General features: G+C 45.4%; 1 protein-coding gene across 1 annotated transcript in view; it reads right to left on the minus strand.

Moving 5' to 3' along the window:
• LOC145337961 (NACHT, LRR and PYD domains-containing protein 3-like) overlaps positions 1 to 26,503 on the minus strand; it is an 88,949-nt gene that overhangs the window by 33,857 nt on the left and 28,589 nt on the right. Inside the window, exons 4-8 of the mRNA XM_080182740.1 lie at positions 23,489 to 23,660; positions 23,320 to 23,385; positions 19,660 to 21,397; positions 9,140 to 9,226; positions 4,410 to 4,580 (exon numbers count right to left, since the gene is read on the minus strand). Coding sequence (XP_080038866.1) covers positions 4,410 to 4,580; positions 9,140 to 9,226; positions 19,660 to 21,397; positions 23,320 to 23,385; positions 23,489 to 23,660 — 2,234 coding nt within the window. The remainder of the gene's footprint in view (positions 1 to 4,409; positions 4,581 to 9,139; positions 9,227 to 19,659; positions 21,398 to 23,319; positions 23,386 to 23,488; positions 23,661 to 26,503) is intronic.

Raw genomic sequence — 26,503 nt, forward strand, 5'->3', positions numbered from 1 at the left:
GGAAATATTATATTTGATCCCCACATCCATATCATTGATATAGATTCTGAATAACAGCCGTACTTCACTAGTTCAAGGTCGTCAATCCAAAAACAGGTAAGACTCTCACAGCACCAGGTTGAAGTCCATCAGGTTTATTTGGAAGCAAACGCCATTAACTTGCTACCAAATAAACCTGCTGGACTTTAACCTGCTGTTGTGACACTTCTTACTGTGTTTGTCCCAGTCCAACGCCGGCATCTCCACATCATAACCCAAAAATAACCTATTTATTCCAACTCCTTGTTTCTGTCCACTAACCAGTTCTCAATCCATGCTGGTATATTGCTCCCAATCCCATATGCTCCAATTTTCTTTAATAACCTCTTGTGAGTGAATCATTCCAACTACAGAATCCCAAGTGTGGGAGGTCGTCATTCCACCTATCGAGACACTCTGACGCAGTATCTTACCAAGGTCCGCTCCCCATAACCTCATAAATTTACAAGGGCTAATCCACCTAATCTACACATTTTGGGAAACTAAAGACAATTTTATCATGGTGAATCCATCTACCATGCATATCTTTGGAGTGTGGGAGGAACCAGAGCACCCAGAGGAAAAACACACAGACACTGGGAGAATGTAGAAACTCCACACAGTCACCCAAGGCTGGAATTGAACCCGGGCCCGTGGCTGTGATACAATAATGTTAACCACTGTGTCACCGTGCCAGCCTTTCATAAATCCATGCTGGCCCTGTCTAATCCTGACATTAATTACGAAGTGTTGTGTTATCACTTCCTTTATTATAGATCATTATAGGATCTTCCATACTCTCACTGTCAGACTAATAGACCTGCAGCTGCCCGGTTTCCTGTAATTCTGCATATGTTGCTAATCCTCCTAACCTACACATCTTGGACACTAATGGGCAATTTAACATGGCCAATCCACCTAACCTGCACATTTTTTGGACTGTGGGAGGGAACAGGAGCAGCCGGAGGAAACCTACACAGACACGGGGAGAATGTGCAAACTCCACAGACAGTCGCCCAGGCTGGAATGAATCCGGGTCCCTGACGCTGTGAGGCAGCAGTGCCAATCCCGGTGCCACATCTTCACTTAATCTAATACATTCCTTGAATTAGCAATGGCTGGAACACTTCTGCTGCTGTTTTCAAATGAAAGGAAACTATTTTTGTTGGAAACGCCACACATTTACACATCACCATGTCTAAAACAGCTTGTTTTGTGATTGGCACTGGAACATACTTCTCCAAGAAACTGCTTGAATACATTCTGTGAACTAATCTTCTATTCAACTTTTTACAATCTAAGCGATTTATACAATAAATGGAAGAACCCATAGGAGCATTGACCTACAGAGGGATCTGTGTGTACAAGTCTACAGATCTCTAAAATGGTAACACAGGTGGACGAGGTGGTCAAAAAGGCAGACAGCATGCTTATCTTCATTGACTGGGGCATCGAGTATAAAAGTTAGCAAGTTATGTTACAGCTGTATGAAACTTTAGTTGGCCACATGTGAATATTGCTTGCTGTTCTGTTCACCTCACTACCAGAAGGATGGGGATGCTTTGGAGATGGTGTAAAGAAGGTTCACCAGATCGTTGCCTGGCCATGGAGGGTTGTTATGAGGAGAGATTGTATAAACACGGATTGTTTTCAGTACAAAAAGGGAGGCTGAGGGGTGACCTGATGGAGGTGAACACAATTATGAGGGGCATCGACATGGTGGATAGTCAGAGACTTTTCTCCATGGTGGGATGGTCAACTACAAGAGGGCACAGGATGATGGTGAGAGGGGCAAAGTTTAGGGGAGATGTGTGGGGAAAGTTTTCACAGAGAGTGGTGGGGTGTGGAATGCACTGCCAATGGAGGTGGTGGAAGCAGACATGTTACCAACATTCAACATACATCTTATAGTTTCCTTGAACAGTGTGTGTTGGAGCCGACGAGGGAGCGAGCTATCTTGGATCTGGTGTTATGTAATGAGGCGGGTAGAATTAGGGACCTTGCGGTGAAGGATCCTCTTGGGGAGAGTGATCATTGTATGGTGGAGTTTCTGGTGCAGATGGAGGAGGAGAAAGTGGGTTCCCGGACGCGCGTCCTTTGTTTGAACAGAGGGGAGTATGGTAGGATGAGAGAAGAATTGGCGAATGTGGACTGGGGGAGCGCGTTGGAAGGTAGGTCTGCTGAGGAGCAGTGGAGGATCTTTAAGGAGATCTTTCTTGGTGCTCAGCAGAAATTTATTCCGATGGTTAAAAAGGACTGTAGGAGGAGAGGTAATAAGCCGTGGATAATGAAGGAGGTGAAGGAAAGTGTTAAATTAAAAGCGGAGGCACTTAGAGTAGCTAAGAGTAGTGGGTGAGAAGAGGATTGGGAGAGGTTTAAATGTCAACAAAGATTGACAAAGAAGTTGATAAAGAAGGGTAGGAGAAACTATGAAGCTGGGCTAGTGCTTAATATAAAAAAGGATAGTAAAAGTTTTTATAAATATATAAAAAGGAAGAGGCTGGCTAGGGTGAACGTTGGACCCTTAGAGGATGAGGGGGGGGACTTAGTGGTAGGGGATGGGGAAATGGCTGAGGTCTTGAATAACTTTTTTGTTTTCACGGAGGAAGACGTGAATAATTTGCCGGGTGTTAGCAATGGAAAGATGGTAGGAGTGGAAGGCCTGAATGACATTACTGTTACTAGAGAGGCGGTGCTCGACAGACTGGAGGGACTGATTGTGGACAAGTCCCCAGGACCAGATGGAATGCATCCGAGGGTTCTGAAAGAAATGGCGGCGGTGATAGTGGATGCCTTGGTGGTTATTTTCCAAACGTCGCTGGATTCCAGGGAAGTGCTGGAAGATTGGCAAATGTGAGGTTGTCCACTTTGGTAGGAATTATGGTAGGAAAGACTATTACTTACGTGGCGAAAAACTGCAGCAGGCGACGGTGCAGAGGGACCTGGGGGTCCTTGTGCATGAGTCACAAAAACCCAGCCTGCAGGTGCAGCAGGTGGTCAGGAAGGCTAATGGGATGCTGGCCTTCATAGCGAGGGGGATTGAATATAAAAGTAGGGAGGTCTTGCTGCAGCTGTATAGGGCATTGGTGAGGCCGCAGCTGGAGTACTGTGTGCAGTTTTGGTCGCCGCACTTACGCAAGGATATTTTGGCCTTGGAGGGAGTGCAGAGGAGGTTTACTAGGCTGATACCGGAGTTGAGGGGGTTGAACTATGAGGAGAGGCTGAATAAACTAGGCTTGTACTTGTTAGAGTTTAGAAGAATGAGGGGAGATCTCATTGAGACATATAAGATGATGAATGGGATGGATAGGATAGAGGTGGAGAGATTCTTCCCGCTCAGAAAGGACAGTAGGACTAGGGGGCACAGCCTCAAGATAAAGGGGGGGGCGGTTTAGAACGGAGTTGAGGAGAAACTTCTTCACTCAAAGGGTGGTGAATCTCTGGAATTCTCTGCCCGTTGAAGTGGTGGAGGCTGCCTTGCTAAATATTTTTAAGATGCGGGTTAATAGGTTTTTGATAGGCAAGGGGATTAAGGGTTATGGGGAGAGGGTGGGAATGTGGAACTGAGCCACGACAGATCAGCCATGATCTTATTGAATGGCGGGGCAGGCTCGAGGGGCTAGATGGCTGACTCCTGCTCCTATTTCTTATGTTCTTATGGACACAGGAACAGGAGACGAACAGATGAATAGAAACCACGTATGGGCAGTAAGGACTGGGTCTGAATAAGGATTAGGAGTCAGGCTTGGTGGGCCGAAGGGCCTGTTACTGTGTTGTGTGGTTCTTTGTTCTTCTTCATGGATGAAGATTAAAATCGCCCGTGATTATTGCAGTTTGTTTTTACAAGACCCCATTATTATTTCCTGTGTACTGTGTCAGAGATTCTCAATATTGTTAGGGGTCTATAAATGCTTCCCACAAGTGACCTTTTAACTTTGTTAATTCTTATCTCTACCCAAACTGGTTCTGCACCTTGATCATTGGAACTAAGTTCACCTCTCGCTGCTGTACTGTCATCTGTTACTAACAGCGAGACTCCACCACCATGTCCTGTCCTCCATTTACTGTCATCTATTCACTCTCCCCCCTTTCACAAATCAATGGGTGCTGTGTCCGGGGAGAGCTGTACACATCTGAGGAGGAGGAGAGAACCTCAGAGGGTGAACCATAACATTATTCCCCCACACCCTCAACATAAGGATCTGTGGGACTGACATCCCATTGCTCAGGGATCAGAGAGAGAAGCAACAGGAGTCAGAGGAAAAACAATTTTCCTTATTCATAACTGACACCAATAGTAATGGGCAGTGTTTTTATACAAATACCAGTGGTGAAATTATATTGTTGAATATTCAGTTATTATAAACACAATCTCACAGTCTGCTACTTACTTCAGTTTCTGTATTTCACAGTCCGGATTCCTCAGAGCCACAGACAGCAGTTTCACTCCTGAATCTTGCAGTTTATTGTAACCCAGATTCAGATCTATCAGTGAGCGGTTTGTACTGAGAGCAGAGACCAGGTCCTCGGCACAAGAATCGGTGAGAGCATTACCATAGAGACTGGAGATCAGAGAGAGCAAAATAACAGGAATCAGGGTAAATCCACAGTGTTTTTAAGAATAAGATCATTAACGATAATAATGTACAGTGCGGGACATTCAAGAAACACAACTTCAGTTCATACAGAAGGCAAAATTATATTAATGCTGAAAATCTGAAATATGAATCAATATGTTGGAAACTCTCATCAGGTCAGGCAATATCTGTGAAGAGAGAAACAGATTTAGTTTCAGTTTAATTAGTTAAAATTAGAACTTGAAAGTAGCAGTGAATTAAATTGTTTGAAGTGACAGGGAGCTGGGGATGGGCGGGTGACAAGGAAAGAATAAAATGGAAGTGTCGGAGTGATTAAATGATAAAAAGGATGATGGTGAAAGGGAAGAGCTCAGGATTCCCATGTCCTTACCCTGAGTCACAGGGAGGGACATGGGATGGTCAGTGGCTCAGGAATGGAGTGTGTGGTGGGGTTGAAGATGATGAGAGAGAAACCTTTTTCACACTGCCAGTGGTTCGGGTCTGGAATTACAGCCGGGAAGTGTGGTGGAGGCAGGCTGTATCGAAACAGTCAGAAAGGAATTAGATGATTATTTGAATAGAAACATTGAGCGAGGAAACGAGAAAAAGGCTGGAGAATGACACACATTCCTAAAGCTAATTTGGTGAGCTAGTACAGACACGATGGATCAAATGGCCTCACTGTGAACCGTAACAATTCTGTGAAGATAATGGTTGGAAATGTATCGATATTTCAGCTGGAAGTTGGTGATGTTGCCGTGTGGACAGTGTTAGTAACCATAATCCCCAATGAAATATTAATATTTCTCTCCAATAGAGACAGACAATTTGTTAAATGTAGCTTCAGGGTGACAGGTCTCCTCCTCCAGTCCTGAGGGAACAGAACCTCCCTCCAAACCGATATAGCCTTGAGAATTTCCAGGGAAGTGTCAGTGAATTGGGTTTAATCTGCCTTCTGCCTTTGTTCATTAACCAGGGCTCCCTCACTGCTCCCTTCAGAGCCTTTAAAAGTGCTGCTGGCTGCCTTTAAATCTGGTGCCAGCTTTGCCTGAATGGGATCTTTCCCTGCAGACAGTGGTTAAACTCTGGAATGACCAGAGCCCCGGAATAGATCACCAAACTTAAAAGAATGCGTCAAAGTACAGTAGGTGCAGTAGATGTTCATCTGTGATGAAAGAGTGTGAGAGTGTGTAAGAGGTCTGAACTAAACATATACGGACAAGGAGGCATTTGTCTTTACAGACCCAGCCTTAGACCGGTAAGAGGAGTAGCCCCCCCCCACGTGAAGATCAGGATGTTGAAATGGGTGTGGAGAAAGATGCCTGGGGTGTGATGTTCAGATGTGAGTAAGAATGAACCTGTGTGGACAGTGTTAGTATCCACAGTACTCGATGAAATATCTGTATTTCTCTCCAATAGAGAGAGAGACAATTTGTTCCATGGAGCTTCAGGGACAAAACTTAGTAAACGTGGGGCAATGGGAGGAGTTGGGACTCCGTGAACCCCACAGCCGGTACGAGGACCAAACCCTCAACATTAGCATCATTCCACATCACACTCCAGACACCAAACCAACTGAACTAACCAACTCCACACAGAACCAGAACGGACACATTAATATCTGACAGGTTAGGGGAATCCGTCCACTCAGGCAGCACAGGCAGAGTCACAGAATTGTTACAGAGCAGAAGGAGGCCACTCGGCCCATTATGTCTGCACTGACTCTCCGAATGAGCAACTCACTAAGTGTCATTCCCTCACCTTCCCCCAAAACCCTGTGTATTCCAGAGCTTAACCACTGGCTGCAGGGGAAGATCCCATTCAGGCAAAGCTGGCACCAGACTTAAAGGCAGCCAGCAGCACTTTTAAAGGCTCTGAAGGGAGCAGTGAGGGAGCCCTGGTTAATGAACAAAGGCAGAAGGCAGATTAAACCCAATTCACTGACACTTCCCTGGAAATTCTCAAGGCTATATCGGTTTGGAGGGAGGTTCTGTTCCCTCAGGACTGGAGGAGGAGACCTGTCACATCAACACAAGCAAGTCTGGATAGAAACTGCCGAGGGCCAGAGCAGGCAGCACGTGGCTGCAGTGAGGCAAAAGGATCAATAACCTGATATGTTCTGACAAGGTGAGCGTTAAACTTACAGGCTGATATGTGAATAAGGATGGAAGAGAAATTGTGGAAAGAACATCTCCACCCAGACACTGGCAATGTCCAAACAGCAGCATCAATCTTCAGGAACATGTCAGCCTCTCTGTGAAGGGTTCCGGTCAGTCAGAGATGACTGCTGCACTGCCCACACTGAGTGACCATCCTGGTGGGCCCATGATGGGCAGTCTGGCAGCACCATAGGCTTGTGTGTGTCTTTGATGGGTGAGTAACAATGGAAATTTATGTGCTTGTAGAAGAGGGCACAGAGCATCAGAGAAGGAGCCAAGAGTGAGAGTGTCTGGATTGTGTTATCCTTATGCCAATGGAAGATGAAGTGCTGGAGCTCGGAGACCTGGAGGCTGGGTGGGCAATCGCTGATGGTGAGATGGGTTGTGGATCCAGAGAGAGTGAGTGAGTGAGTGATGGGCACAGGAGAGGCTCTGCTGCTGAGTCCAAAACCTGGTGTTTGTGTGTTCACCATTGGTCAGATGGAGCTCTGGGTTAGGGACAGTCTCCAGGACATGTTGGGATGTGCATTACCCTCTAACATTCTTCACTCTCTCACAGATCAACAGCTGTGGTGAGCGGGAGACGGGTGTGCAGCTCTGAAGATGAGGAGGGTTTGTTAGAGGATGGATTGTCATATTATTCCCCATAACATCCGCCAGAGCAGATACTGTCTCACACGAGTAGCAAAGGGGTTACAATCTGGCAGCACAGGACAGCACACACAAACCCGAGCAGCTGATGGAGGCAGTAATAGCTGAGTTCACTCACACTCTTGAGGGGAGAGGGCAGAGCCAGCTTGTGGAAGGTGAAATGTGACTGGAGTCTTTAACAATACAGCAGATACTGGAGCTGCAGTGTAAGGTATTTTAACATCCGGTGGAGTTTCCAAAGGCTGTGTGTATCCATACACAAAGGATGGAGGAGTCAATCCAGACCAGCAGTGTTACCATGTCTCAGGTATGAGCACAAATAACATCCTCCACAGAGAGATTGGTGACCTTCATGGAGAGTCACATCCAGCATATCACCCACAGCAAATACACATGAGCTGCATGTTCTCACCACCTCCAGGAGCTCTGTGGGACACGGGCTGTGGGAGGGATGGGAAAATGTACCTGGAGTGTATCGTGGGCCGAAGGGCCTGTTCTGCGCTGTAATGTTCTATGTTCTATGTTCTATGAGTCACTGTCAGGACTTCCCAGCTGAACAGGGAGGGTCCAGTTTGCCCTGAATGGATAGAGGAGCGGCTGCCTGCAGCATTTGGGAGCTCCTCTCAGGATGCCCCTGGTGTGGGCAGTGGGTCCTCTTCTGCTCCGACTGTGACACAAGCTCGGTTTATCGTATGCTGTATCCTATCTCTGGTCTGGTGGCCGTGTGCTGGAGCTTCACCAGGTTTACACCTCATTTTTAGATAAACCGAAAGTCGTATATGTAACACAGTATTGATTGCTGGGGAAAGCCATTGTCAGCTTCCTATAAATGATAAGGTACAGTTCACCTCTCCTGTCACTCAGATAACTTCATATCCAGGCTGCCTTTGTCTCTTATTTCAGGGTCTCCAACTTTGCTCCCAAGCTTATTATGTGTTTACTAATAGCAGACAGTGTTTTTAATAACACGAATACTGATAGCAATGGTATATTTAGTATCATTATTTGTGTTCTTAAAAACAATGTCCATTATTAATAGGGACATGATTCAGACTATTCTGCACTGGGATTATTGCCATTTCCAGCTGAGCTGTGCCTTGAACTGCTGGGCTGTAAGCTCTGGAATTCTCTTCATAACCCTCCCCACCTCCATCTCTGCATCCTCTTTTAAGATGCTCCTTAAGCTCCGTTTAATATAAATTTGAGAGTGGATCCCTCGGGATAAAACTCATCAGAATTCAATGTAGTTTGTAATCTGCCTTACCAATATACAGCAGTTTTCTATGTTTAATCAAACTGAGAAGCTGACAGACATCTATATGACAAATTTAACTAAATTGAACATGTGACCAGCCATATCTGGTAATTCTATAAACATTTAATTTTTTTGTCCATCTTTTTTATTCTCATGAATGGTTTTGAGAATAATTATAAATGATTAGTTAAATCTTCCACTCCTGAATCTCACAGTTTATTGTAACTCAGGTTCAGACACATCACTGACTGGTTTGTACTGAGAGCAGAGGTGAGAATATCTGAGGCTGTTACTCTCCAAACTGGAGATCAGAGAGAGAAAGATTTCAGGAATCAGAGTGAATCCGTGATGTTTAACATGAATACTGACAGGAATGATGTGGAATGGTTATTAATGGCACGATTACTGACACAGATAACAACTTACAGTGTTAGACATCCACTGATTATTAACACAATCTCACACAGTCTGATACTTACTCCAGTTTCTGTATTTTACATTCTGGGTTCCTCAGAGCCGCAGACAATAGTTTCACTCCTGAATCTCCCACTTTCTTGCCAATCAGACTAAATGGAGAAAGTGAAAAACACGCTAAATTCAGATTAATATTCGGCAGGAGAAATAGCTGGGTCTATTTTTGTGTCAGAAACTTAGCACCAATGGTGAACTGATTTAAGTTACGATATCTCACCCAAGTTGATCTTTCTCTACACCCTAGCTGTGGCTTTAACACTACATTCTGGACTCTTTCCTTTCCTTCCCTATGTATGTTATGCTTTGGCACTAATAAATGTGACAATAATAAATCAAATAATATCAAACCCTTTCTGTTGAATGGAAAAGGCAACAGTCAGCATTGAAAAATGATGAACAATTCACTCTCACTGGTTTGCCTACTGGGGAAACCACTTTTACATCTCTCAAAATGTACATTTTGTTTAATTGTCCATGGGATATGGGTGTCACTGACGAGACCAGCATTTATTTCCCACTGCTAATGGCCCCTAGAGCAGGAGATAACAAAGAACAAAGAACAACCCAGCACGGGAAACAGGCCCTTCGGCCCAATGAGCCCGCGCCGCCGCATCACCCTACACCTATTCTACCCTGCGTGTCTACGTATAGAACCCCTGACTTAGCCAGATTCAGGGGAGAATAATGTCAATTTGGTAAAACCAATCAGGCTAAGAGCACATCTTTGGGGTGTGGGAGGAAACCGGAGCGCCCGGAGGAAACCCACGCAACCACAGGGAGAATGCGCAAACTCCCACAGACACAGGCCCAAATCCATGTATCTGCACAGCTAGCAGTGCTAGTCACTGAGCTGTTGCGGCGCCCGTCTACCGGTCCAGGATCAAGCACACACACCGACACGAAGTACTAGGCCACTCCCGGAACCTCCAAGAGTAGCCCACGCACGACCCACCATGTGCATGCCCCTCGTTTGACAACAAGGTGGACCTCCACCTGTGGAATAAAAGACAAAAACGTTAATCACAAGCCTGCCTTTCCGGTGTCTCCCGAGGTTCTAACCCTTATTTAATACCCCCTACCATAACCCTCCATCCTCGTTTCACTCATGTGCCTATCTAACTGAACCTTAAACGAGTCCAACGTTCCTGCCTCCACCACCCTACTCGGTAGCGCGTTCCATACCCCCACAACTCTCTGCGTAAAGAACCTTCCTCTCATATCCAAATTATACCTCTCCCCCCTCACCCTTAAATCATGTCCTCTTGTATTTGTTACCAATCTAGGGAGCAGTCTCTCACTATTAACTCTATCTATTCCCTTCAGTATCTTATATACCTCTATCATGTCCCCCCTCAATCTCCGTCTTTCCAAGGAGAACAGTCTCAGTTTCTCCAACCTTTCCTCGTAACCCAGCCCCTCCATACCAGGCAACATCCTGGTAAACCTCCTCTGCACCCTTTCCAGAGCCTCCACGTCCTTCCGGTAGTAAGGTGACCAGAACTGGACGCAGTACTCCAAATGCAGTCTAACCAACGTTCTATACAACTGAAGCATTAGACGGCAGCTTTTAAACTCTATATCCCTTCCTATAAAGGCTAGCATTCCATAAACCTTCCTGACAACATTCTCCACTTGTGTCGCAACCTTCATGGATTTGTGAACCTGCACTCCCAGGTCCCTCTGTGTTTCTATACTCCTAATTTATCTACCTTTAATCACATAACTCCTCTCTACATTATTCCTTCCAAAATGCATCACCTCGCATTTGTCAGGATTAAATTCCATCTGCCACCTATCTGCCCAATGCACCAACCTATCTATATCCTGTTGTATCACCTCACAATCCACTTCGGTACCCGCCAACCCTGCCATCTTGGTGTCATCTGCAAACTTGCTGATCACACCACCTACACCCTCTTCCAAGTCATTTATGTAGACTACAAAGAGGAGAGGTCCCAGTACTGAGCCCTGCGGCACACCACTGGTCACTGGCCTCCAGCCGGACAAAGTCCCCTCCACTACTACCCTCTGTCTCCTATTACCCAGCCAGTTCTCAATCCACCTAGCTACCTGACCTCATATCCCATGCACCTTACCCTTTTCTACCAGCCTACCATGAGGGACTTTGTCAAACGCCTTACTGAAATCCATATAGATGACATCAACGGCTCTCCCATCGTCAACCGTTTTTATCACCTCCTCAAAGAATTCCACCAGATTCGTAAGGCAAGACCTCCCTCTAACAAAGCCATGTTGCGTATCCCTAATCAGATCGCAACGCTCCAAATGCTCATACATCCTACCCCTAAGTATTTTTTCCATTAATTTCCCCACCACCGATGTCAAACTCACCGGCCTATAATTTCCGGGGTTATCCCTACTACCTTTTTTAAACAGCGGTACCACATTTGCTACCCTCCAGTCTTCTGGGACCTCACCTGTGTCCAAAGAAGAGACAAAGATTTGCGCCAGAGGCCCAGCAATTTCATCTTTCACCTCCCTAAGCAGCCTGGGTTAAATACCATCAGGCCCCAGAGCTTTATCCGTCCTTACGCTACCTAAAAGCCCTAGCACTTCCTCCCTCGTAATAGATATTTCCTGCAGCTGATCCTCAGCTCCCTCCAAGAGACCGCACGATTCCGAACCCCTCTCCTTCGTGAATACCGACTCAAAGTATTCATTCAGGAGCTCCCCCATTCCCTCCGACTCAATACACAACTCTCCACTCTTGTCCCTAAGAGGACCAATTTTCCCTCTAACTACTCTCTTGCTCCTAATATAGGAATAAAATGCCTTCGGATTTTCCTTAATCCTACCAGCAAAAGCCATTTCATGCCCTCTCTTCTCCCTTCTAATTCCCCTTTTTAGCTCCCTCCTACTCTCTCTATATTCCTCCAGCGCACTCTCCGTACCCAGTCGTTTCGACCTAACATACGCCTCCCTCTTCTTCCTGACCAAGTCTTCGATACCCCCTGTAATCCACGGCTCTCTAACCCTACCTTTCCCATCCTTCCTCTTAACCGGAACATACCTCCCCTGCAACCATTTCATTTCACCCTTAAAAGCCTCCCACTTGCCAACCGTGGACTTGCCAGCTAACAGTCCCTCCCAATCAGTGTCCTGCAGCTCCCTCCTAATCCTGCTATAGCTCGCCTTTCCCCAGTTCAGCACACTCCCGTTCGGCCGGCACTCGTCCCTTTCCATTTTTATCCTAAAGTAGACGGACTTGTGGTCACTGTTTGCCACATGTTCACCTACCTCTACCTCTCCCACCTGCCCCGGCTCATTACCCAACAATAAATCCAGTATAGCCTCTCCCCTAGTCGGACTAGTTACATACTGCTCTAGAGACCCTTCCAAAACACATTTCACAAACTCCTCTCCCTCCGTACCCCCAGCTCTAGGCCCCCTCCAATTCACTCCAGGAAGATTAAAGTCACCCACTACAACCACCCTATTCTTCCTGCACCTATCCAAAATGCCCCTGCAAATGCCTTCCTCCACTGACCTCGGGCTGTTGGGTGGCCTATAGTACACCCCTAGCAACGTAATCTCTCCCTTTTTATTCCTCAACTCCACCCACACTGACTCAATCCCTATCTCTTCCATATCGTCCTCCCTCTGCACTACTGTGATGTTTTCCTTGACTAACAGTGCCACCCCTCCACCTCTCTTCAACCCTCCTCTGTCACACCTAAAACACTTGTACCCAGGAACATTCAGCTGCCAGTCCTGCCCTTCCCTTAACCACGTCTCCGTTACAGCCACCACATCTAACTGCCTCACACACATCAAGGCCCTAAGCTCATCCGTTTTCCCTGTCACACTCCTAGCATTGAAACAGACACAGTTCAACCCACAAGTGTCCCTCGGAACCACCTTCTCCCTGATACTTCTCCTTTCACCCGACTCTCTCCCAGCCACCTCCCCACCCCCCCTCCATATTAGTTTAAACCCTTCATAAACACCCCATCCAACCTCCCCGCTAAGACATTAGTTCCCCTCCCGTTCAAATCCTCCCCACCCCACATCCTGTGAACAAGAAAGTAATTTTAAACATGTCCCACATTCTGGTCTCATTTCCTGATCATCAGAATTACCCTCCTGAATCTCACTGACCCTGCTACGTTTCCGGAAATTCAAATCATTTCTGCTGTTACAGAAATCCAGGATTTTATGAGAATTGTAGATTTTACGGAGAGTTAAATGGTAAAGCTGTGAGAGTGGATCCCTCTTAGTCCCTCTTAACTATTGACATTGTATCATCTATCTCAGTTTGTTGGAGTGGATGAAGGGAGGGCCAGGAGCCAATAACCACAACCTAAAAGAGTGGGTCTATCTAATTTAGTCAAGCCTGTGGCTCCAGCCTGGAGCAGTGCTGTTAAACTTAGCTGATTGTCGGAGGGTCAGTTAATCATTTAACTACTCTGAGGTGGCCCACACTGAGTTCAAAAGGGAAATGGTGAATCTAATAGTGACATAGAGGAAAACTAAATCCATTGGTTGGTAAACAAAACATGTTGTTTGCCACTGGCTTTATATTGCTGTGAATTGGAAGAAGCAACAAAAAGGGTCAATGACGGTTCTGCTGTTGATGTGGTGTACACGGATATTCAAAAAACATCTGATGCAGTGACACAACAGACTTGTGACATAAGCTCAATAAATAAATGGGAAAGTATTAATGTGGATACAAAATTGGATGAATAAAGAGTAATGGATATTTTCCAGGCTGGAGGATGTCTGTAGTGGAGAATCCTAGCGGTCAGTATTGGGATCCTTGCTTTTCCCTGATATATATGACTGATCTCGGTGTTTACAGTCTTGAGGAAAATTTCAAAGTTTGTTAGTCACAGAAATCTTTGAGGCATCAGAAACTGTGAGGAGGGGAGCTTGGGACTGAAAAACAGACCATGGTGGAGTGTACAGATAGGTGGCAGATTAAGTTCAATGCAGAGACGTGTGAGGTGAGACTTTCAGGAAACATGCGCATGAGGAAGCAATATAAAATAATCAGTAGAATTGTTAACGGATTGCAGGATCAGAGGGACTGGACGTATATGTACATTGACCATTGCTGTTAGCAGGGTAAGTGTAGGTAGCAGTTAATGAAGAATACAGCATCTTGGGATTTACTGTTATGAATTAGTTTATGTTTGTGGGTATCAGATAATAATCCCTGAGTTTAAGTTTAATTTGTGTTTCTGTGCTTGTGAGCTCAGAAAGGGCCAAAACTTTAATTTCACTTCATGTTAAACAAAGCTGCCTGCCTGGTTTCACTTTAAACTGTCCCGGCATTTTAATTTAAGGGTTACGATACTGTAAGAGTTATCGAGGTTAAGAAAATGGTTGTTTATATTCAGAGACCCACAGTGAATAATAGAAACACTGAGTTTCAGTTGTAACCAGTTAACCCAAGAAGCAAGACGGTGTTTACAGAGGCTGCCAATAGAGACAGGACAATGCAGGGATTCAGAAAGCAGAACCCAAAAGATAAATCACCGTCAGAAACCAAGGAGGAAAAGAGGAGTGTCAGGAAGATAGAAGTCAAAGTGACAATAAAACCTGAATCTGAACAAGCTATTGCTCCCAAAGTTAAAGAGAGGAGCAGAGAGAGGCTCCCAGTTACAGACAGAGCTGCTAAATGCATACATGGTAAAGTTTGCTCACGAGTATCCAGACATCTGATATCATCCTAAAGTTGGTGACACCTTCATATAGTCAAGAGGAGCTGTGTACTGTTGGCCTGGCTGAGTATGGAGGAATACTAAAAGGAAACATTGAAATATTGGAGGGGGATCCTTGGTGAAGGCATCTGAGAGGAAGTGTTGTTTGGGGAAGGATTCCAAAGGCTTTTTTTTTCTAGAGTGGAGTTTGTAGAGTGGAAGCAAGAATCCCAGTGAGACAAGTTTTCTCACATTGTTACAAACATTTGGGGGTATTTGAAGAAGAATCCACTCAGTTACTTTGGGCGGCATCTGTCACTTGGTTTCAGAGATAGAACATAGAACACTACAGCACAACCAGGCCCTTCGGCCCACTAGTTGCGCCGATGACATCTATAACCTATCAAGCCATAGAACTATCTGTAACTCCCAATCCTATTAAATCCCATATACTCATCCAGAAGTCTCTTAAAAGACCCCAGTGAGTTCGCCTCTACCACCATCGACGGCAGCCGAATCCATTCACTCACCACCCTCTGAGTGAAAAACTTACCCCTAACATCTCCTCTGTACTTGCTTCCCTGCACCTTAAATCTGTGTCCTCTCGTAGCGACCATTTCAGCCCGGGGAAATAGCCTCCGAGAATCCACCCTATCTATTTCTCTCAACATTTTATAAACCTCTATCAGGTCACCTCTCAACTTTCGTCTCTCCAGGGAGAAGAGTCCCAGCTCCCTCAACCTATCTTCATAAGGCATGCCTCCCAATCCAAGCAACATCCTTGTAAATCTCCTTTGCACCCTCTCAATAGCTTCCACATCCTTCCTATAGTGAGGTGACCAGAACTGTGCACAGTACTCCAAGTGGGGTCTGACAAGGGTCCTATAAAGTTGCAGCATTACCTCCCGACTCCTAAACTCAATCCCTCGATTAATGAAGGCCAGTACACCATACACCTTCTTGACCACATCCTCCACCTGCGAGGCCGATTTAAGAGTCCTGTGGACCCGGACCCCAAGATCCTTCTGCTCTTCAACACTGCTAAGACTCCTACCCTTGATATTGTACTCCTTCATCCCATTGGACCTGCCAAAATGGACCACTACACATTTATCCGCGTTGAAGTCCATCTGCCACTTCTCCGCCCAGTCTTGCATCCTATCTATGTCACGCTGCAACTTCTGACATCCCTCCAGACCATCCACAACACCACCAACCTTTGTATCGACGGCAAACTTACTAACCCATCCCTCCACTTCCTCATCCAGGTCATTTATGAAAATGACAAACAGCAAGGGTCCTAGAACAGATCCCTGGGGCACTCCGCTGGTGACTGACCTCCATGCAGAAAAAGCCCCATCCACAACCACTCTCTGCCTTCTGCAGGCAAGCCAGTTCTGGATCCACAAGGCCAAAGCCCCCTGGATCCCATGCCCTCTCACCTTCTCAAGAAGTCTTGCATGGGGGACCTTATCAAACGCCTTGCTGAAGTCCATATAAACCACATCCACTGCTCTTCCTTCATCAATGTGTTTAGTCACATTTTCAAAGAACTCAACCAGGCTCGTAAGGCACAACCTGCCCTTGACAAAACCATGCTGACTATTCCTGATCATTCTAAACTTCTCTAAATGCTCATAAACCTTGTCCCTCAGAATCCTCTCCATCAACTTACCAACCACTGAGGTCAGACTCACCGGTCGGTAATTTCCCGGGCTATCCCTGTTCCCTTTCTTGAAAATAGGAACCACATCCGCAATCCTCCAATCCTCCGGAACCTCTCCCATCTCCATCGACGACACAAAGATCATTGCCAGGGGCTCTGCAATCACTTCCCTCACCTTCCACAGTAACCTGGGGTACATCCTATCTGGTCCCGGCGACTTGTCTATCTTGATAGAGTTTAAAAATTCTAACACATCCTCTTTCTTAATATCCACATACTCAATCTTTTCAGACTGCCACAAACCTGTAGTACAACCTCCCAGATCACTTTCCACCGTGAATACCGAGGCAAAGTACTCATTAAGCACCTCTGCCATGTCTCCCGGTTCCACAAAGACTTTTCCCCCCTTCACCTTTTATAGGTCCTATCCCTTCACTTCTCATCCTTTTACTCTTCACATATTTGTAGAAGGCCTTGGGATTCTCCTTAATCTTTCCCATCAAGGCCTTCTCATGACCCCTTCTGGCTCTCCTAATTTCTTTTTTAAGCTCCTTTCTACAATCCTTATACTCCTCAAGATCCTTAACATCTCCTAGCTCTCTGAACCTTTTACACGCCTTTCTTTTCTTCCTGACTAGGTTCATCACAGCCTTCGTGCACCACGGTTCCCGCGACCTACCAAAACCTCCTTGTCTCATCGGAACGTTGTCATGCAGAGCTCCAAACAAACATTCCTTGAAAATCCACCACCTTCCTTCAGTACTTTTCCCCAAGAACACCTCCTTCCAGTTTATTCGTCCAATTATCTGCCTGATGTCTTCGTATTTCCCCTTACTCCAGACAAACACCTTCCTAGCCTGCCTGATCCTATCTCTTTCCAATGCTATCGTGAAGGAGATAGAATTATGATCTCCATCCCCGAGATGCTCTCCTACCGAGAGATCCGACACCTGTCCTGGTTCATTCGCCAGTACCAGGTCAAGTACAGCCTCTCCTCTCGTAGGCTTATCCACGTACTGTGTCAGGAAACCTTCCTGAACACACCTGACAAACTCCTCCCCATCCAAACCCCTTACCCTAGGGGTATTCCAGTCGATGTTTGGGAAATTGAAGTCTCCCATCACGACAACTCTGTTATTACTACATCTCTCTAGAATCTGTTTCCCTGTCTGCATCTCAACTTCCCTGTCACTATTGGGCGGCCTATAGAATACACCCAGCAAAGTTATCGACCCTTTGCTGTTCCTAACTTCCACCCACAGAGACTCTGTAGATATTCCCTCCACGGCATCCACCTTCTCTGCAGCCATGACACTGTCCCTGATCAACAGTGCCACTCCACCACCTCTTCTGCCACCCTCCCTGTCCTTCCTGAAGCATCTGAATCCTGGCACCTGAAGTACCCAGTCCTGTCCCTGAGACATCCAAGTCTCCGTAATGGCCACCACATCACATTCCCAAGCAGCAATCCACGCCCTAAGCTCATCTACTTTATTCACTACACTCCTGGTGTTAAAATAGACACACCTCAGACCCTCGGTCTGGGCACTTCCCTTCTCCATCACCCGTCTAACCTCCTTCTCATACTGTCTACAGTCCTTCCCTACCCGGGAGCTAACCTCCTCACTCTCAGTCTCCTCATCTCTATTCCCTCCCCCCAACCTTTCTAGTTTAAATTCCCCCCAGTAGCCCTAGCCAACCTTCCCACCAAGATATTGGTCCCCCTGGGATTCAAGTGCCACCTGTCCTTACTGAACAGGTCACACCTACACAGATGGTGTATCTGACCATGGGTGGCCTGTTGGTTTACACTGACTGTGTACTTACTGAGAGCATTAGAGCATAAGATCTATTCTGTAACTCATGTCATCCTTACAGATCTGCAGACATCTGTGAAGTTAGATGGGTGAAGTAGTGGGGCACTGTAGTTTTTTCTTAACAAAGGTTTTAGTCTTTTGTTAAAAGTTAATCGACTACTTTGTTATTCTGTTCATCTCCATTTCTAAATAATAAAACAATGAATGAAAGTCACGATTTACTAAGCCGGTGTTCTGCTCTTAGACCTGACTGTCCAGACATCAGCTGGGATCATAACATTGTCAATAGGGGCATCGAGTACAAGAGCAAGGAGGCTGTGCCAAATCTGAAAAAAGATCTCACTGCACCGTGTCATACTTTAGGAAGGCTTAGAACACATTGGAGAGAGTACTGAAGATGTTTACAAGATTGGCTACAAGGATGTGAAACTTAAGTCACGAGGATCGATTGGAGAGGTTGTTCTCCTTGGAAGGAAGAATGCTAAGAGGAGATTTGAAATGTTCAAAATAGTGATGGTGCTGGACAGAGCAGGTAGCAAATCAACATTTGCTGTTTGGACAAGGATCAACAACACGATTTAAATTGATTTGCAAAAGTTGCAAATACAGTGTGAAAAAAACAACTTTTTTTTAAACACAGTGAGTGGTTCAGGTTTTATGAGGCTGCAGTGAAAGAGAAAACTGGTGGGCTGCTGTAACCGAACAGGGAGGTTTTTTTCATAACTGCCCACTGTAAAGGTTAATACAAGACTGAACTTCCACTTCAACCCTGACTGATGTCACCGGTGATCACATGAATTATAAAGGGACACTGTCCGATATAATACACACGAACTATAATACATGAGAGGCAGTGTACAGGAAAATAATCCTGATAATAATTAGCTACAAACTGTAAGCTGTACTGAACACAGAGAAACAATTTTGTTTTCTAGCATCATACAGAATCAGATGGTTTTTGTTGGGAGAGTGAAATATTTATTTTTAAATTTTGTAGGGAGGCCTTTACACCTCTAATTATTTAAAATGTATCCCAATAACGCTTTCAATCACTCAAGGAATGCGATCATCGCTGGTGTTGCCAACATTTATTGCCCATGGCTATTTACCCACGAGAATCTGCCTTCTTGAAACAATGTAGTTTTATCAGAGAATCATCGATTTATTACAGGTTCAGAATGAGGCCAATCGGCCCATCATATCTGCAGCTGCTCTGAAATGAACATTATTACTTTACACCATTCTCCCACACTTTCTCTGTGACCTTTGGACATTGTTTCCCTCTCGACTTCCTCAACTGAACATGTCTCTGTTTTATGTGGGAGAAAGGAAATGGCTTCTCAATGAAAATATCAGGGACAGGACCAAACAATTACCTCAATCCCGGACTCTTGTGCAGAACGGGTCCCAGCCGCCGGAGCCCTTCACACTGAATGTGGCATTGCTGTAGATCGAGGTGTTTTATTGTATCACAGAGTCCAATGACATGAGACAGGACTGCACAGTCAATCGGGGTCAGTCGCAATCCCCTAAATGAAAGTGTTTTCACAGATCCCACTGTGTTCTCAGCCAGTGCTTTATTCTGAGACTCAAACAGGTAGTGGAATGTGTTCAGGAGCTTCCGTTTCCCAGTTTCAGTCTGTGTGTCTCCAATCTGCCGTTCAACCTTCTCCTTCACCCAGTCAATCACTCGGCAGGTTGTTTGATGAGGAAATTTACCCAGAAACTCCTCCAGGGGTCGAGCTGACTGTGGGGAGGAGAGACCAGCAACAAAACGGAGAAATATCTCAAATCGCCCATCTGCCTCGCTGTGAGCTTCACTGAGGAGTTTCCCGATCTCCCCGGGATCTGGAGTCAGGAATTGTGTGAGTGCAGCTACAAACTCTTGGATGGTGAGGTGTGGGAATGTATAAACCACACTCTGGGCAGAATCATCTCTCTCTAAAAGTTCCATCAGGAACCCAGACAGGAACTGGGAAGGTTGTAGATTGTACTCAATCAAATCTGCATTTCCAAACACAATCTTCTTCTTGGAGACTCCTGCGTAGGCCATCTCACCAAGCTTCAGAAACACATCACGGGGGTTTTCAATCTCTCGGCCATGGTTTTTCAGAATGTTGTAAATATAGTAGGAATATAGTTGGGTGATGGTCTTGGGAACTTGCTGCTGTTTCCCGTCACTTTGAGTAAAGAAGGGACCCAGTGACAGACCGAGGATCCAGCAGTAGGAAGGGTTGTAACACATGGTGTACAGGATCTCGTTCTCCTTCACGTGTTTGAAAACAGCTGCTGCCACCGTCTGATCTTCAAAAAACTTGTTGAAATATTTCTTCCGTTCATCACCAACAAATCCCAGGATTTCAGCCCAGACACTGATCTCAGCCTTTTCTAATAAATGTAATGCAGTAGGGCGGCTGGTCACTAGCACTGAACATCCTGGGAGCAGCTTGTGCTGTATTAAACTGTACACAATGTCAGACACTTCACACCAGCATTCAGGATCTGTGCACATGGACTGAGGTTCTGTATTTCTCCGATTGTCAGCAAAATCAATCGTGTCCTTGAATTCATCCAAACCATCGAATATAAACAGCAATCCCTCTGGGTTCTTCCAGAGCTCTCCCAGAATATTCCCAAAGTAAGGATACTGATCCAATATCAGATTCCTCAGGTTTATTCTACAGTTAATAGTGTTCAAATCCCGGAATTTAAAACTGAAGACAAATTGAAAGTGTGGGTATATTTTCCCAGTGGCCCAGTCATAAACAATCTTTTGTACCATTGTTGTTTTTCCAATTCCCGGGACTCCGCTCACTGCTGCTGAATTCCCAGATTTGGATTTTCTCTGGGAAAAGCTGCTCTGGAACAATTGATCAGTTCGGATTTTTTCCAGTTCTCTCCGGAGATGTTTCTCTCTCCATTCTTCATGGTCTCGGCCTCTTGCCAGCAGTTCATGTTCGACAAGTGTCCGATCTCGAACATCGGAAATAACCGTTAGCTCAGCGTATCGATCAACCAGCTGGAAAATCTTAACCTTCTCCTTTATGAGGATAGTGTTCACTCTCAGAGTTTCAGTTTGTACCCGGAGTGTCTCCTTGTGTTTCTGTTGGAGATCTTCAATCAGAACAGAGAGAAAATGTTAGTTGCATTAAGAAACTGTCTTTGCTGATTTGAGGGATTTATTTTACACTGTCAGTCAAGGTTTGAGTAGGATATAAAATTGAGTTATTGGAAACCTCATTTGACAATGATTAATTTCCACAAAGTTTCAGATTGTCATTTAATTCCAATATTTCTATAACATGTTGGGGGTGATTCTGCCAAACAGGAACCTAAATGTCGAATGTGTATAAAAACTGGAGTAAATCATGCTGGACTTTTCAGCGAGAGTTTCAAAATGAATCTCCCACAATCTGTGCACAGCAGAGTGGACGAGTGTGAATCAGATGGAAACTCAGTGAATGGACCCTATTCCGGTTGGAGAGACCGGCAGCATCGCACTGAGTGGCCACTGTGCGTGCGATGTGTCAGCACAAAGATCAGCGCATGCATAGTGACCCCACACTGCCGGCACCCTGGTCGTTAGCCCCATGAACACACCCAGGCCATCATTACCCTCCACCCCCACACAGTCCCGGCCCAACCCCCACCCCGACATAGGTTTCACACCCCCCCAGCAGGCTGATCCCCTCTCCCCACCCTGATGGCCAGCCCCAATCACTGTCCTCCCTCCCTCTGTCACTCAGCCAGAATGCAGAGTGGAAGTGGGACTCCCCACCCTCACTCCCACAGGCCAGATCCCCATTAGGCCCTGAACTCTTGTCACTGCTCAATACCCAGTAGACAGTGCCAAGGTGTCCTGGACATTAGGACTCTGCCCCTTTGGCAGTGCCAGGGGCCCAGGCTGGCAATGCCCAGGGTACCCCAGCCACCTCCACCCTCCTAGGGGCTTCGATGTCATCCCCTTCACTCCAGCGGGGTCTGTTCGCCAGCTCCCTACAAAATCCTGTTGGAGTGAACAACTCCTGACGTGAGGTGGTGACAGGGAGAAAGGCTAACGGGCCTGGAAATTTCAGTGCTGGGCTTGCTAATGACTTTTAAGCAGATTCAAATGCACATTGTAATAATTTATACAGCTCCGCACTGATCTCTGGCACAGAGCTGACAGCACCCCCTCTCGTGTCAGTATATCTTTATCTAGGAAGGAAACCAAATCTATACACAGTACTCCAGGTGTGAACCTACCAGCACCTGGTGCAGCTGCAACATAGCCTCCCTGTTTTTAAACTCCATCCGTCTATCAATGAAGGACAAAATTACATTTGAGATTCTTGCACAGTGACACCCAGGTCCCTCTGCACAGCAGCACGCTGCAATTTTTTACCATTTAAATAATAATCCATTTTACTGTTATTCCTACCAAAATGGGTGACCTCACATTTATCAATATTGTACTCCATTTGCCAGAGCCTCGCCCACTCACTTACACTATCTATATTACATTGTAGACTTTCATCAGCCTCTGCACACTTTTCTCTGCTACTCACCCTAGTGTCATCTGCCAATTTTGACATACAACTCAAAATCATCACTGTAAATCATAAACAATTGCAGTCTCAACCCTGAGGCACACTAGTCATTGATCGCCAACCAGAAAAAAACACCAGTTTACCCCCAATCTTTTCTTTCTGTTAGTTAGAACATCCAGACACACAGGAACTCTGTACTGAGATTCACACAGTACCGGGTTTCGACCGGGTGTGTACAAGACTTCAGAATTAATAGCAATTAACAGCTGGATTAAGTGAAAAGATGCATTAATCACATAATTTTGGGAAAAAAAACGAGAGATGATATGAATTGTAATTTGAAACTATGTATGGTTGAGTATTAATGATAAAACTGAATCATGCTCTACCCAATTTCCACAGTCTTTAATTTTCACTATCCCAGATTTTCACAATCTCTTAAAAAAGGCTCCAATCATTCAGATTCTCAGAAGTGAAATAGTTTATTATCTCCATTTCCTCTCTTACCTTTCAGGTTACTGGATAATTCAGATAAACCACGTGCGATGTCCATATAATCAAACGAATCAGCACCTGTTTAAATAAATGAATTTCCATGAAAACAGCTCTGTGTAATATTACAGTGATATCGGCAGTGTTTAAATGGGAAATTGAATTCACTGTGATTTTACCGTACCAAGCTCCTGTATTTCTTTCAGTATTTTATCCAGCTTTGGGACTCCGTGACGCATTCTCACAAAGGATTCCCACATCACCCTTCGAGCCCGAGATCCTTTTCCCATCACCAGACTGAGGAGAAGTTTGGAACTGTCCACCCGGTTTCCCTTATCCGCGAGCTCAGTGACTTTCTATGAAGAATAATAATGAAGAATAATGAGACACAGAGTGAAAGATAAACACTGAGAATGAGAAGGAAAGGATCTGCTCAGTGATGGGATTTCCCAGTTGTTTTCAGCTCAGAAATCAGTCACTGGGACGAGTCCTGATCCATAATAAACACGGACTGAAAATTCTCTTAAAATCTCATTCCAATCATTATCAATAAACAAATGTGAATCAACTGAACTAGAAATCATGTGATTAGTTGTCTGTCCTTCAGTGTCCAACGCGATGGGACAGCACATTGACACAGTGGTTAGCACTGCTGCTTCACAGCTCCAGGGACCTGTATTCGATTCCTGGCTTAGGTCACTGTCTGTGTGGAGTTTGCACATTCTCCTAATGTCTGTGTGGGTTTCCTCCAGATGCTCCGGATTCCTCCCACAGTCCAAAGATGTGCAGGTTAGCTTGTTTGTGCGTCTGTTCTCCTGTAACAGAGACCAGCTAAGGATGTATCAAATGCCCATTATGGCTATCCATTATGATGTGCAGCAGTGGTAGGGAAATTATTGGACAGGAATCTTCAAAACAGGATTTATTCCCACTTGGAAATAAGCGGACGTACTTGTGAAGGGGAGGCCGTGTCTCACTAACTAGATCGAGTTTTTTGAGGAAGTGACGAAGATGATTGATGAGGGTAGGGCAGTGGATGTTGTCTCTATGGGCTTCAGTAAGGTCTCTGACAAGGTCCCTCATAGCAGACTGGTGCAAAAGGTGAAGATGCATGGGATCAGAGGTGAGCTGGCAAGGTGGATACAAAACTGGCTCGGTCAAAGACAGAGGATTAGCAGTGGGAGGGTACCTTTCTGAAAGGAGGGCTGTGACAACTGGCGGTAGTCAGAGATCAGTGCTGGGAACTTTGCCATATATATATATATAAAAATGATTTGGGGGAAAATGTAACTGGTTTGATTAGTAAGTTTGCTGATGAGACAAAGGTTGATGGATTTGTGGATAGCGATGAGGAACATCAGAGAATATAGCAGGATATAGATCGGTTGGAGACTTGGGCAGAGAGGTGGCAGATGGAGTTTAAATTGGACAAGTGTGAGGTAATGCGTTTTTGATGTCTAATACAGAAAGGAAATACACAGTAAATGGCAGAACCCTTCGGAGTATTGATAGGCAAAGGGATCTGAGTGCACAGTTACACAGGTCACTGAAAGTGGCAATGCAGATGGAGAAGGTAATCAAGGCAGCATACGGCACACTGGCCTTCATCACCTGGGGCACTGAGTTTAAAAATTGGCAAGTCATGTTATAGAATCTTAGCTGGAATATTGTGTTAAATTCTGGTCGCCACACTACCAGAAGGATATGGAGGTTTTGGAGAGGGTTCAGAAAAGATTTACCAGGATGTTGCCTGGTGTGAAGGACATTAGCTATGAGGAAAGGTTGGAGAAACTTTCTTCTCACTGGAGTGATGATCTGATAGAAGCTTACAAGATTATGAGGAGCATGAACTGAGTGGATCATCAGAAGCTTTTTTTCCCAGGGTGAAGAGTCAATTACTCGGGGACACAGGTTTACGGTGTGAGGGGCAAGGTTTAAAGGAGATGTACAAGGCAAGTTTTTTAACAGAGGGTGGTGGGTACCTGGAACTCCCTGTTGGGGGGGGAAGGTAGTGGAAGCAGATACGATAGTGATTTAAGGGACATCTTGACAAATACATGAATAGGATGGGAACGGAGGGATATGGTTCCCTGGAACCATAGACGGATTTAGTTAAGTCGGGCAGCATGGTCGGTGCAGGCTCGGAGGGTCGAAAGGTCTGTTCCTGTTTTTGTTCTTTGGGCTTAGCCATTTCCCAGTAATTCTATAATGATGAGGGCAGCCTTTGTTGTGGTGATGTGATTCCCTTGTATATCTCTGACTCTGGAAGAAGGAATAGCAGCATGGTACGGTCAGGTATTGGCCATGGTTTCTTCACTAGGCAGCACACGTTTTACCGATTCCTGTAATTTCACCTTGGCTGTGCCCTTTGGCTGTACTTGTAATCATTTATTGTCTGGCATCCGCAACTCTCTGGCACATGTTCCCCAACACTCCTAGGGTCATCACTGCCTTTCGTTGATGGTCTTTTAAAGTTCCGATCTCACAAAGGGTCCTTTAACACCTGGTTTACACAAGCCCTCTCTATTAAAGACTGTTTACACAATGACAATCTCCCCAGTTGGATGACTTTGCTGCCTGATGCCCCTTGTAGTTCCTGAGCACCTCGTCTGCTTTATTCTCACATTAGGTTATTGGAATTATTTGTTGTGAATCCAGACTGAGTTATACCAACAGCTTCTTTTGGTCTAGTTAGATTATTGATGCTGCAGACCAATCTATATCACCACAATTCATCTCGAGGCAGCAAGATTTCACAAATGTTCTGCTAATTTTCATCATCCAGACAGGAATTGGGTGATAGGTTCCCGACAGGTTTCTCAGCCACATTGAAGTGGTATCTCTGGAGTATAACAGAGGCATTCGGGTCATGGAGGTTTTTCCCCCCTCGGTCTACTAGTCCATCAATAGTTTAAGTCAGGAACATGACTGCAGCAAGGTCAAACTTTTTAAATCATACTGAATGTCAGGGCCTCGCATGCTCTCAACAATATTACATTTGTTTATCATCTCCTTCAATGTTGCTGACATGAAATTAGTAATGCATGCTCTCTGTACACTCTTATCATAGGGCTCAGGTTTCACAAAAACAAACATATTTCCTTTTCATTACTGAAGCTACTTGACGAATGGCAGTCGTCCGCAGAGGCGAGTCCTCATCGCCAATGCAGTAAGCCTCCAAATCCACTTCCCCATCACC

This window comes from Carcharhinus amblyrhynchos, unplaced genomic scaffold (assembly GCF_965287045.1).
Source record: "Carcharhinus amblyrhynchos unplaced genomic scaffold, sCarAmb.v2.hapA scaffold_86, whole genome shotgun sequence".
NCBI classification, from domain to species: Eukaryota; Metazoa; Chordata; class Chondrichthyes; order Carcharhiniformes; family Carcharhinidae; genus Carcharhinus; species Carcharhinus amblyrhynchos.